The 14440-nt window shown below is 40.6% G+C and overlaps 1 protein-coding gene across 2 annotated transcripts; it reads left to right on the top strand.

The window, feature by feature from the left end:
• Nucleotides 1–738: 738 nt before the first annotated feature.
• On the top strand, nt 739–11492 carry C1H15orf61 (chromosome 1 C15orf61 homolog). Of its 2 annotated transcripts, none has more exons than XM_032948474.2 (4): nt 739–1022; nt 2363–2497; nt 4507–4690; nt 6898–11492. In XM_032948474.2, exons 2-4 carry the CDS (start codon nt 2381–2383, stop codon nt 7023–7025), a joined length of 429 nt encoding a protein of 142 aa, XP_032804365.1. In that variant the 5' UTR covers nt 739–1022; nt 2363–2380; the 3' UTR covers nt 7026–11492. The 2 variants fall into 2 exon arrangements, with proteins under 2 accessions (XP_032804365.1, XP_032804374.1); XM_032948483.2 differs by having other exon boundaries at nt 739–912.
• The last annotated feature ends 2948 nt before the right edge of the window (nt 11493–14440 follow it).

Consider the following 14440-nt stretch of genomic DNA (forward strand, 5'->3'; position numbering starts at 1 on the left):
GGCTCTTGAATCGGGTGCAACCGCAACAAACAAAAAAACAAAAAAATGAACAAGAAAAACATCTTAAAGTGACTATGTGACTGTGCAAACAGAAAATCCAGGAATAAACATAAAAAATATTCCTGAAATAGCACCGTACACCAACGCTATGTGCAAAAATCCCAGTGGGATGCAAGTCAACAACCACAAGAAAACTTAGATTAAGGCCATCAGTCTAACTCCGTACTACAATAAACAAAAACATGGCCAAACCAAAAAACTTTTAGAAATCACCAAAATAAAGCCATAAATGCAATGTAACAGTGATCATAGGACCTGACCGAATTTTTAACAATAAACTACATAAATAACATGTAACACCAAACCCTAGAGCCACAGCTGGCTGCATGAGTCACTCCACAAACAACAGGAGCATCAGTCGGAGTATCACATTTTTCAATGCACCTTTAAGATCAGCACACTAAAATCAAAATACAGATAATACTTTGCAGCGGTCATCCGGAGCGAAACATTTTATTTTATTTTAGGCCACTGAATAGCAGTGGCAGCTAGGGGTGTACAACTCCTCTAGAGCAGTTTTGAGTGAATATCTCATAGGTAGTGATTCAAGTTGCAGTTTATTGGCAATCGCATTCCAGTATATTGTAACGCTGGCAAGTCCACACAATACTTTACCAAGGGGGCGCTTTAAAGAGAAACTGAACTTTTAGAGCCTTTTTGGCATAGCGAGAGCCCTCAGCCAATCAGGCACCGACTTAGCGCGAGGCTCTTTGCAAACCGCGCCCCTTTATGCTAACGAGAAACCCAAGCAACCAATGGGCTTGCCAAAGCTGTGATCCCGCCCTCTTTAGGTCACGCCCATTACGTTTCTTCGGTTCCGCGGCGTGTTGCGTACAGTGACCTCACGGCGAGGTTTGTGCAGTTTTAAATTCCCTCAAGCGGCGTTAAAGATCTTCGTTCTCAACTAAAGTTATGCTTTTTTAACCATTGTCGTTATTCTGCCGTTGTCGTTCGGCGAGCAGGTATTTAAATACGGTCGCCTGGTGAATGGTTGCTGCTTGCGCGATGGGTAGCGCTTAACGAGTCGTATTTGATTTTGATTGAAAGCTTTCGTGACTGCAGTAATTCATATTCTTGGTTCTTTCGGTAAAGTCACGTTGAAGGGAAACAATAAAATAATAAAATATATATAAAACAATAAAAATTATCACGACGTTTCGACCATAACATCACCTGATGATGACCGTTTGTGTTATGGTCGAAACGTCGTGAGAATTTTCATTGCTTTATATATATTTTATTATTTTATTGTTTCCCTTCAACGTGACTTTACCGAAAGAACCAAGAATGACTGATACGGCGTGGGGAGACCATCTAGCAGAGGGTGAACCACAGGCTGTACACACAAATTATATGTCATTGTCATGCACATTCATGAATGAACGGCTTTAATCACACCAACACGCTTTAACCTGACCCCCAGAATGTATGATCATTTTTATGTGGATTTTAGATTGTTTCTCAAATGAATCCAACTGACACTGTGCAGATGCCCATCAGTCGCCTATGATCAAATTACAGGACCCTCAATGTATCTGACCTTGTCGGATCTCAGAAAGCAATTGGGGTTGAGAGATGAGAAACTGGGAATGGGAACCTGGAAATTGTAGGTGTTTACATGAGCTGCCAAATAGGCAAGAACCAGTAGTATAACAATAGGTTATTGGATCAATCTGTGCAGATGTGTGAGTGTGAACTTGTATTGTTTGTGTTTTTCGGGTTCTACTTCATGCTAGATGAAGCCAAATGCTGGTGAATAGAATTGGCCAAGCATTCCAATGCAGGATCCTGCTGAGAAAAGTATTGAGACCCAGGCATTTCCTGGGTTAAATGAAGGGCATTGATGGAGCAGTGGTGAAATGCTATGTGCACTGCACTGTAAACCTAATCTGATTTGGAATGTCAGCCATGGTTTATATCAGTGCTGAGTAATATCAAGACTGATTCTGGTCCTCCCCCCAGGTAACCAAACCTGCACTGACCATCGTGGTGAAATATGGTCCAACAACCCCGATAACTGACAGAAAACAGGTCTTCAGCACAGTCAGCTGATAATATGATGTAAATTACATACAATATATTATAATCTTAGTTCTTTCGGTAAAGTCACGTTGAAGGGAAACAACAAAATAATAATATATATATAAAACAATAAAAATTCTCACGACGTTTCGACCATAACACATACAATATCTCAGTGGTACGCATCATTTTTTCAAGAAAATCTGAGATAGTTACGTGTGGCCCTCTGGTACAGTTGACATGCATTGACCCAATGTACATGACCCTCTTCCACTCGCAGGGCCATCTGTGAGTTAGGATGAAGTTGCTGCCCAGGAGCTGGTCAACAAGCAAGCGTAGACCCCGGGCTTCCCAGGTGCTCACAGCTCATCTCCTGCAGCGAAACCTCCCACATTGGACCTCATATTTTGTCAAGGTGTGTTAGCTCAGACTGTTCAGCGGTTATGCTAGATCATCATATTAAGTGATATTCTCTCAACTGGTGGATGAAGGTATCTCTCCATGCCCAGTCTTGTGATGCAACAATCTCTCTAATTCATGCACATAAGCTGGTTCAAAGTTCCATCTTCACGTGTTTGGACGTGTCCTTCGGCTGCCAGTTATTCTCAATCACCGGCCATTGTCCTTCTAGCAACGTGTCCTGCCCAAGCCCAGTTACTTCCTTAACAGTCAATATCATATCTTAACTTGCATACGTTCCCAAATCCATGTTTCTTTTCGTGTCTGTGTAATTCCAAGCAAGGGCCTCACCGTGCTTCTATGTGCACTTCTTAGCCTCTGTTCCTTTTCTTTGCCAGTGTCCGTTTTTCTGATCAGTATGTTATAGCAGATCATGTGCAAAGATCTAAACATATTTAAACTTTAGTTATTCAGCACATTGGTATGTTCCTTTTCATGATTAAATACAGTTTTCTATAAGCACTCCAACCCGCTGTCATCTGTTGTGGTTATTACAACCTCAAATTAGTTCCACGCACCTCTGATTATTAGTACTGTTGGCTACGTACAGTGATAAATAAGTTCAACATACGTACGTACATACATTGTATTAATATTCTTGGTTCTTTCGGTAAAGTCACGTAGAAGGGAAACAAAATAATACAACTATAAAACAATAAAATTATCACGACGTTTCGACTGCAACACAAGCAATCATCATCAGGTGTGAAAACCACAGCAAGAACATTTTTAAAAATTGGCGGTTATTTTTAACGTTAGCACCACGGAGAGCGATTTGACAGTTTGTTCAGATGGACGAGTCCATCTATGTTCGGAAAAGAGGGGGGGAGACGAAAATAATGGATGCGGTCGCAAAGCCACCGTAAGCGTGAACAATCAATTAAGACCCGAAATGGTTTATCAAATCCTTCCAATGATTGCTAAGCCAGAATCCATCTTCTCGGTTGAAATTGTCTCTGTGTTTGTATATGTGGATAGCCTCATGAAGGAATCTCTCATGGTAGCCAGATGTCTTGCAAATAACCTCTGTCTTGGAGAAGTCAATGTCATGTGAGCCAACTGAATTATAACAGTGATCTGCCACGGCCGAGGTGTTGGTCCTACCGTGTTTTAGGTCTGCTTTGTGTTAAAAAAAAATACATTGTATTATTTGTATTTGATTCCGATCTGCCTTCAGTAAATTACCTAAATATACATATTCTGGTTTGTTTTCCACTTGTGCCCCTCCAATATATCTTTGTTTAGGAAAATTGGTGTACATGACTTTTGATTTACTCATGTTCATTGCCATTTTGTAGCATTCTTTCCTTGGGTCTTCAATACATTTTTTTGTATTAATTTCCGTTTGTTTTGTTGTCATAATTAAATATGTCAACAGGTGAGATAGTTATACGTTTATTCCTTTACCTGTCAGATCTAATTTTTGAGCTGAAAGTGTAATGTTGCTGACATTAACTTTGGCAAGAATGTATCTACTTGCTTGATGCTTATTTGGATGTTTATTCAGTTGATTCGTGCACATCTCAGTGAAGCTATTCTACCCTTGTAAATGAATTTCTGTTATCATTTGTCGCCTCATCAATTATATATAAAATGTTCATGCAGATCATTGGGAACATAATTAAATACAATTCAGAAGCTAACCAAGCAAGTGAGCAAACCAATTTTTTTAAAGTTTATATTTTTCTCAACCATTGACCGCATATGTAAACGTATCAATCAGGCGATGAAAAGGACAAATTAAGTTCACGTACCATTATGAATAGCCTCTGTAGACTATGAAAAGGCATTTCACTTTGTGGACATTGATGCAGTTGGGTGAGCTCTTATACTTTGAAGTTGGACTGTGGAATTGTGGCTTGATGTTTCTTGGAGGAGCGGAGTCTGCATGTCAGGTCAGCGTGATTCTTAGTTGTCACGCTGTGCAATGAGAGATGGTCACTCGTGGCCTCTTTATCATTTCAGTACAGCGATGTGCAGAACGATCAGTTTTCGCTGTCTCATTTCAACTGGGGAGTGGATGGAGCAAACTATCATGTGCTGAGGACCGGGTGCTTCCCCTTCATCAAGTACCACTGCTCGCGGAGACCCTGGGAGGACTTGACGCTTGAAAACCGTATCTTCACAGCTCTCAAGCTCATCAACCTAGGTTCGATGATAATAAAATAAATTTGATTACTCTAGAAAATATATTTTAAAACAATGCACAGTCATCATTATCGACCATGATGTTGATACCGCACATTCTGAGTTGAACAGCGATCTCAGAATGCATGGTATGTTTTTTTTTTTAATTGGTTTTGTGGGTCAGAATTAATTTCCAAACACCATGCTTATCTTCGTGGTTGTGAACTGAAAATTTACCCAAATTAAGATCCACGAAAAAATGTATTTGAGTAGAAATAAAGTAGCAAACAAGTAACACTCGTCAGTAACACTGCCCTGTAAGAGAACAAAAGATACAATCGGCCGACTTTTTAGGTAATGTCTTTCTTCAGATCCTTGGAGGGTTTGATCAAGGGCCGAACACGTGAGCCTATTATATATTATTCTGTTATAAGGCCGTGTTAATGATGAATGTGGTGAGTTTATTTGATTTTTGATAACGCTCTACTGCCAATACAGTTCTTTTGTGTTTTTTTGTTTTGTTTAATAGAGGTGAATTTTTTGGCTCGTCATGGAAAACCAGCATCTAGTCAAGTCAGGTGCGCAGCAATCAAGTAAATGGTTGCAAGCAGACAGACAAGAGTGCCGCTTTATTTTGGTGATTTCTAAAAGTTTTTTGGTTTGGCCATGTTTTTGTTTATTGTAATACGGAGTTAGACTGATGGCCTTAATCTAAGTTTTCTTGTTGTTGTTGTTTGACTTGCATCCCACTGGGATTTTTGCACACAGCGTTGGTGTACGGTGCTATTTCAGGAATATTTTGATGTTTTTTCCCTGGATTTTCTGTTTGCACATGCACAAAGTCACTTTAAGATGTTTTCTTGTTCATGTTTTTGTTTTTTTGTTTGTTGCGTTTGCACCCGATTCAAGAGCCAAATGGCTCACAGGGCTATACCAAATAAATGAAACTATGAAACTATGTGTTAGGAAGTCGCAAGAGTGGTTGTTCTATGGAAAGACTAACCACTATCAAAGGAATGTGACATTTCTTCCACATGTGCGATTGGGTGGGAAACCACTTCAACTTTTTTTTTTCCATGAGAAAACCCCACCGTGTTCTTGAATGTCGTGATCCTCACAAGGGCCTGCAGAAATATCTGTCTATCCCAGGGTAGAATAGAAGATGTCGATATCGTGGCATTACACTCGGTAAATGTGAATTCCCTTGGGTGACGTACAAACGGAGTAGCGCGGCGTGGATTTGTGGTAGCAGGTGGTGGATGTGGCCTCATGAGGCCAATGTGGCTTCTGAAAGAATGATGATCATGACCGGCGATAGGAGGTAAACTTACTGCCGTGATCCAGTAGGACACAGTTGAAAGGTTAATTGTTAAGGTCTAGTGCCCTGTGTTCGGTAGCTCTTCCGATCAATGGGCGTCGGCCACTCGACCTGATTTACAGCTGCGGAATCGATGTTGTTAAATAGTTAAAGTAGGTGACAATGCAAGAAACTGCAGTAATTCTTGACCGTGCTTAATAGCCGACGGAAAACCCGATACTGCAAACTGCGCAGGACTTCAATTGTGCGGTCTCGGAGATTGTCGCGAGTATCGTGTAGCACGTTGAAAAAAAGATCACTTTGCCCTTAATTTAGTTTAGCAGGCAATTGTGCTTTACCTCACCTTAATTATTAACAAACTGTCATATCATCAGCCACGATCAGTCCACTGCTGGATGGAGGCCTGCTCAAGCCGGCACGATGCAGTAATTCACCTAGTACCTGCCATATACTGTGTATTTAATATTTAATTGGATTGTAATTATGCATTAAGTCATCATTTAACATTGATTGTTATGCTCAATGTGCACGTGTCAGATCGTGCGTGTGAGGCTCGATTATTGTTCATACAAAATTATATGCAAATTCTATTCTCATGTTACCTTGAAGCTAAGGAAGTGAACAAAAACATAAATGAGACAGATGTAAATGTGAAACAATATGTATAACATGGTGAGAACGATCGACTCTTGAATCGAATTGTGATCCAGAATCCTGACAAGTCGGTGGGAGTGAATCATTACTCAATTTACATTTAATGTGCTAACATTTCATGAAATGGCTATTTTCAAAGAGGAAAATACATTGTAGCATGTCCTTTAATAAATTTGCCTCCACAATCCATGCAACTCTATTAGAATAATTTAAAGTCAGTGTCCTAATGATTCAATTTTGTTTATTTTCCCCCCTAGGGATTCCGACGCTGGCGTACGGCATAGGCGCTTTGTTTTTGCCAAAGGTCACAGAGGTTGTGACCACGGAACAGGGCCCTGTCACCATCTACTTTCTCTACAAGGAGCAGGAGGGGGCCGTGAACTGAATAGAGGCGGCATGAGGGGTAACTGCAGAGTGGTGCAGGCACCTTGTCTATGCAAGGCAATCATTGATGCACCTCAGCACAGATGACTGGGAATGACTCTTAGGCCTCTGATCATGGAAGAGGATTTTAAGGGAGATCAGTTTTCATGAGGGCGGAGCTGTGGTCTGTGCCAGTGCAAGCTGTTTGCGCTTTTGACTCGATTCTTGAAGCGCATGTAGTCTTTCTGCCGACTGTCGTCACTTTGTAAAACAAACAACGCACGTGCGTGTTTCTTTTAACCCGAATTATCCCTCGGTGTAGTCTTCGTAAGATTTAACGGCAAAGTTTAATGGAACAATTAAGGCAGAAATAATAACCTCTTCAATGAATTTTGGATTCATTGTGAATTGCAATCCCTTTTCCACAATACAAAAAGCTCCTCTGCGGCATAGCATAAAAAAACTTACCCTGGTTGCAGATCATTGCAGAGAAGAAAAAAAAACCCAAGGCGGTAACAACATAATTGCTCTCACTGCCCACCTTTGCTAATCAATCGTTGTCCCCTTTGATTAAAGCTCTTGTTGATGAAACAAACAATGGGGAGCGGTGACAGCTGCCGAGAGGTCAATTGGGCTGGAGCACGCGTCTGGAGGAGGAGATGATCGCTGGGGGAGCCACCCCTGGCCATCGCGAGCGGCGCTAACGACCTAGCCGCCATCGATCGTGTTAATTTCTTCGCAGCGCGGGTGTTAATTGCGTCGTCGATTTAACGCCAGCCCCCACCGCTGTTGCGCTGTAATTTAGTGAAAGTGATTACTCGTGAACCCGGTGCCGGGCATCGATCCCTTTCCGTGACATCGTTTGGCCGCCCCTCTTCCCGGCTCTGGGAAGGCTTCATCAGTCCCAACCGGGACGCGGGATGGAGGTGATGGTGGTGAAAAGTGATCGCCGAAGGCCACTAATGAGACAACCCGGCATTGGCTGATTTAGGTGGCAATCGTTTGATTTATGCGGCAATCGTTTGGCTGTGGGGAGAGACAGATCATTGCCAATGAGGCTGGCTAACAGCAGTTTCTGGTTTTATTGGTTGAATTTATTTAATACTTGCTTGTACCTACAAAACAAGTGACATGTGCTTAAAAGTGATTTTTAAATGAAGCCAAAATCAGATACCAATTATTTTTGCGAGTCAGCAAGCAAAGGAATTGCCAAATACAACAAGACCGACACAGCTGACGATGTGGCGGCAATTCGGAACTAAGAGTGGAAAAGTGCTCCAAGTTTGGAGCTGGATTGGTAGGTGGATGTGATGTATGTGGATAAGTATTATGTTTTATTTTAGTTATATTTTATTGTTTAATTCCCTATTTTTCTGTAAAGCGTGTGGTTTTGTTATTGTATTGTGAATTGGACTTCCAATTGTTCCCCAAGATTGACCCCCTGTTCAGGCCGCTGACAACATATCTTGCCAACTCTATTCATCAACACCAGTAATTGTTTCACGATATGACTAAATGTCAAATTGAAGGTTTCAGGCTCTAAATTTTAAATGTTTGACAAAATGTGCAGGGCAGTGTAGATGAGGGTTGGAAAGAGGTGCATGATTAATTGATTGCGAATATGGCATTTATTTTTTTGCATGTTAAATATTACATTCAACACTCGAAACCGCTAACAGTCCAGGCTAAAGTGCAGTTTCACCGCTGATTCTGCCCCCTTTGTTATATTGCACCCTATATTGAATTTCATGCCCGTGGAAAGTTATTACATCCACACTGTAAAACTCATAAGGTAATCGAGTTGTTAGAGGTGTAGTGGGGAGGGAAATTTGGTTGATGGAAAGTGTAATATAAAAATGACATGTCACAAAAGTGGCTCATGAAAACAACCCAGCGTCTTCTTGTTTGAAATTTACAAGAAAGCGTAATGGGTGCAAAAGGACCTCCGGGGTACAGTGCTGATGGAATCATAATTAGAAGCGCATTTTTTTTTTCCCGTTCCATGTTTCCGAGTAAATAAATAAGTGAGCCTAAAGAAAATGTCCGCAGAGCGAGCGGGGAGCCTCATTGCTATGCTCAATTTGTCTCGTTTATGTTGCTTGCTGAAAATACGCTTAATTTAATTTACGTAAGCGGTCGTAATTAAAGCGCCGTACGTGAACACGTTGCGTCCCCTTAGCTTTAATTGTACGCTGTTAATTGTTATTTGATTCATATTTTCAAACAGTTTTGCTGGGGTTGTGGTGCTTTTAATCAATTTATCATTTTAATACGGTACTGTAAAATACTTTTACCACAGTATCTAGTTTTGTACGGCGTCCAATGGCAAATACGGAATCACGACGTGAGTGGCAAACATTGATACTGGGACATTATCAAGACGTGGGCATAAAATTTATGTTTTGAATATGATTAAAGTAAACACCTGACATTACCGATGCAATTTTATTATTATTATTAATAGTACGATAATATTTACGTGGGAAAGTCTGACTGAGTTTCAAAACTTTTTCAGCGAGGTCCAACATGGGATGCTTGATCAATTCTCTAATTGACAATTTTTCCTATGTAAGGCATTGAAGTTCATAGAAAAACACCAAAACACGTATTAGTAGGGGATGACAAAAATATCCACATAGAAGCTACTTCTAATGAGTTACGACCAAAATCCCCCAGAATGTAGCTCAGCTCGGAAGCTGAGCAGGGTTGAATCTGAGTAGCGCTTGGGTGAGCAACAACGATCATGCACATCAAGTTGCAATAGGCTGCTGTGGTGCTGTGTGGTGGACAGCAGAGGGCAGTGAAACAAAGTGCATTAACCCACATGGCATGGGGAGGCCATCACACAGCAGTGGGTTGACAAATGGCTGTAAATGTAAATAGGTCAACAAACCATCTCTGGCGCCTTAGGCACCTCTGCCTACAAGAATGGTATCCCACGTGATCTCCGTTGAGATCGTCTAGATTTAAGCATTTGAGACCGAATGCGAATAAAAACCAAAACATTTTATTAATTGTTGGTAATTTCAAACTTGTAGTTTGTGGTAAAGCACGGCCCACAAATGGTCTATTCTGCTGGTATTAAGAAATGGCAGAACATGGATTGCAAACTAATTTACATCATCTAAACATTTACAATTACTGATAATTGCCAGGCATTTTATCATGCTCATGTTAAATTACTTCTCATAATGGACTCATTATGCTATTACTAATGACCACTTATTATAAATGAGTATATAATGTTTACAGATTAGACGTTTGCTTCCGAACAAAGTGCCAAAGCACATTTGTCCTTGTAGCGCCTGGAAAAGGTCCTTATTTAACTTTTTAATAATAGTGACGTTTTTAAGTGCACTGTGTTTAATTCTACTGCAGTGGTATTTAATGCGGTACCATAACGAGATGCGGGGGCCTGAAGGGATTTAACAGATTCTCAACTCTTTTCCGTGACTTGTGTTCCAACGGTGGATTGATATCGCTGCCGAGCCAGTTTCCTTTGAGTTGACAGTTAAATTCCCACTATCCATTCAGCATTTTCTTACGGGAAATGTTGCTGTAAAAGCGGTCGTGAAAGAGTACAAGATCTCTTTCATTAGCTCGCCACTATGATGTGCCAAGTGCCATATAACTGATCCTGAATTTTGAGATTACCGTGAATAAAAAAATCGTATATTTCGCAATACTGAGAAATTGTCTTAGTTTTATTGGAGTTTTTTTTTAAATAAAAAAAATGTTTTTGTAAAGTTATAAATACACTCCTTTTATCGCAACGTTTGGCATACCTAGATAGCTATTTCAGAAAAAAATCATACCACGTTCATTTAAAAAAAATATTTTATGACATCATGAAACACGTCGTAGTTTATAGCAAATACAAAACACCGCATATACAATTCTATACGCTCCAACTACTTTAGGTTACTATATTTCTTTTATTTGTAATTTTATCCCCAGTAAATCGCAAAGCCTTGCACGGTAATTCCCCAGCGTCCCACCAAAACCACGTGACATCGGAAGAGGGAGCTCTCCGCTGTAATTATCTTTTTTCCCCCATCAATTCATTAAACATTTGTGTGGTCTCGGTTATTAATTAAGCATGCTGATTAACTTGAGTAAAGAAACGGCGTTGATTATCACCACCCGTCCCTGTGCGCTTCGTGATTGGATGGTGGAGTGGTGGAGACATGGGGAGGAGGAGTGATGCCTTTCCCCTATTGGGAATCCTTGTCATATTAAGCATATGCAGGCAGTGACGACGAAGGCCGAAAGCAACGAAGGAGGAGGGGAGGTGTACCCAATTGAAGGCCGACCAATTTGATGAGAAGGTGTCCAAAAACGTAATGATTTTATCATGCAAATACATTTGCCTGAGACAGCTACCTATACTGGAAATAAAAAATTTCCAAGGACATATGCATGTTGGAAAGTGTTTACCTATTCCGTGCTTTTGCATGATATATCAACAATAAAAAAAGTTTGTCATGGCTTTTGTTGTCCACATTTTTTTCCACGTTTGTTGAAGGTTTTAAAAATCAGTTATTTGTTTGCTGCTGTATATGCAATTGCACTCTTATATGCATGGCGGTGGTTTTGTTTTTTTGTCCGTGGGCTTATTCAAACTCTCGCGTCTTGCTCTTGTGTATCGTTTTTATTGTAGTAATGCCACATTTTCTCTTAATAAGAATCTTACCTGTGTTACACAATAATAATTTACAGCTGTTTGTAAATCCCCTTGCTGGATGAATAGAAGGCCATGGGGGATGTTTGACCATAGCTCATCACTCTAGTCGGTGTGGTCAATGTGGGACTGACAAAGGGTGACAATTATTATTTTACAATTCCTATTACTCGATAAAAAATGGACTTCAATAGAGATAATGAATCTTAATATAAGCAAGAGGGAATGAATCTCAATTTGACTCTCAACTGGGCGAAAGGACATCAGTTTCAATACCGCTCTCACGTGGGTTAAAGGTTATACTAGTTAAATATTGATAGAGCAATTAATTATACCACTGCGTCGGGTTTTCACGCTTGTGCCGTATAGATCTCTGATGCGTTTTTTTTGCGGCAGTATGCGTGTTGTTTGGCATGGTGTCTGACGTTTCGCGAAATGTGCTGGGAACTTCTTTAGAAATTTAATTGAGCAGTTACACTTCCTCCGTTGTATAGCGTCGCAGGCAGAAACGTTGCACGTCATACCGAACAATACGCGCTACAACACCAAGACACATCGAAGAGCAACGAATTATGTAATGCATTCTCTATTAATAAAGGACATCATCAATCCCAATAAAGGTAATCTACTAGATAAAGGTCTGCATCTGTGAGTGTAAATATAAATGCTGGCCTGGCTCTGATCAAGGTAAAATCAAAATTCTGTCAATGATAATAGGGGTTTCCCCTTTTTTCTGGCAACAAAACAGGTATTCATATTCTTGGTTCTTTCGGTAAAGTCACGTAGAAGGGAAATAACAAAATAATAAAAAAATAAACAATAAAATTATCACTACGTTTCGATTGCAACACAAGCAATCATCATCATCAGGTGTGAAAACCACAGCAAGAAAATGTGAAAAAAGTGGCGTTTTTTTCTTACGTTAGCACCATGGACAGCAACTGGCGGTTGTTCAGATGGACGAGCCCATCTATGCTCGGAACTGATGAGGGGAGAGAGAAAAAGAATGGAATGCGGTCTGAAAGTCACCGTGAGCGTGAACACAATCAATTAAGACCCGAAATGGTTTATCAAATCCTTCCAATGATTGCTAAGCCAGAATCCATCTTCTCGGTTGAAATTGTCTGTGTTTGTATATGTGGATAGCCTCATGAACGAATCTCTCATGGTAGCTAGATAGCTTGCAGAAAACCTCTGTCTTGGAGAAGTCAATGTCATGTGAGCCTACTGAATTATAACAGTGATCTGCCACGGCTGAGGTGTTGGTCCTACCGTGTTTAAGGTCTGCTTTGTGTTCACGGATGCGGTCCGAGACGTCGTTTGGTTTCTCCAATGTAACTGCTACCACAGAGGCAACTTAGTTTGTAGACGCCAGGGTACTGTATGTCTGGAATCACATATTTTACAGACTGGACCAGATCACGGATTTTATGTACTGTGTTGAATCGGACCTGGATCTTGTGTTTATTCAAGATTTTGGAGATATTTTTTGTGACTCCCGCAATGTAGGCTAAGGTGATGGCTTTGAATGGCTCCTCAAGAGGGTCCTTCTTCATGGTTGGAGTGATGGCTTTGTGGATTGTGTAGTCGGTGTAACCATTAGCCTTGAAAGCTTGGTGTACGTGCTTGAGTTCACTGGCATTGTGTTCCTAGTCGGAGATGCATTGGGCTCTATGGTGTAGAGTCTTGAGGGAATTCTTCTGGGATGGATGGTGGTGGGAATCCGGTTTTAAGTAAGCATCCGTATGGAAATCGAAACAAAACAGGTGTTAAGATGTTAAAACACCAAACTGCAACCTTTTACAAGGAATCATGTCTGCATTAACCACAATGCTCGTGGTCAGAATGCAAACAAAAAAGTACTCTGATAGTATATGCACTGTCCTTGAAACGGATTGGTCCACACCAGAGACAGCAAAGACATTACTCTGATAGTGGCATTGTCTTTGGGCTGTACGCCTTTTGGCGTCCTCTGGTCTAACACCGTTTGAGACGAGGTTCAAAAGAAAGCTGTCTCTGGTGTGGACCAATCAGTTTCAAGGACAGTACATATATTATCAGAGAATGTTTTTTGTTTGCATTCTGGCCACAATCATTGTGGTTAATGCAGACATGATTCCTTGTGAAAGGTTTCAGTTTGGTGTTTTAACATCTTAACACCTGTTTTGTTGCCAGAAAAAAGGGAAAAAACCTATGATCATATTTTGGTTACTGGCAAAGGAGGTCCCATGATGTAGAATGCTGTCATTCTTAACATGGTTTCCACACGTGTCACATGAAGGCCATCTGCTAAATAAAGGACATCATCAATAGGAATTTACCCAGTCTGGCTCTCACGAGAGTTAAATATGCATTGGTGTAACTTTGCCTTGGAGGAGTATACAAATAAATGACCACCAAGTTTTTCTGGTTTATTTACAACAAATAAGTCATTGCAATTTCAGGCGTGCCTCAATGTGTATGGATGCTCAAAGAAATACTACTAATTTCTAACATTTTCTATGATGACTGTGCACACTAAAATTTTAAACGGTGTTGTTACCAGGTTGAAAATATTCCCTGCCAGGACCTGGTTAGTGCAGCTTAGATGCTCACAGTCATCGGTAAATATCGTTTGGGGGCCGTTTCGAAGTAAAAGGTGATCAAGCGAAAGTAATATCTTGCTCAAATGGTCAATGAAGCGGTGCTCATCTGCTGTTCACAGCCATCAAACCAGTTTTGGAAATTCTGCATTCCTATGGCAGGTGCGATTATAT

Source organism: Petromyzon marinus, chromosome 1 (assembly GCF_048934315.1).
Source record: "Petromyzon marinus isolate PM22_M1 ecotype Great Lakes invasive population chromosome 1, UKy_Petmar_22M1.pri1.0, whole genome shotgun sequence".
Classification (NCBI taxonomy): domain Eukaryota; kingdom Metazoa; phylum Chordata; class Hyperoartia; order Petromyzontiformes; family Petromyzontidae; genus Petromyzon; species Petromyzon marinus.

Excerpts from the sequence above, each read along its gene's own strand:
- C1H15orf61 (XM_032948474.2), top strand. The coding sequence starts at position 2,381 with ATGAAGTTGCTGCCCAGGAGCTGGTCAACAAGCAAGCGTAGACCCCGG. Across the intron at positions 2,498-4,506 it reads GGACCTCATATTTTGTCAAG|TACAGCGATGTGCAGAACGA; the intron begins GTGTGTTAGCTC and ends TTATCATTTCAG. Across the intron at positions 4,691-6,897 it reads TCTCAAGCTCATCAACCTAG|GGATTCCGACGCTGGCGTAC; the intron begins GTTCGATGATAA and ends TTTCCCCCCTAG.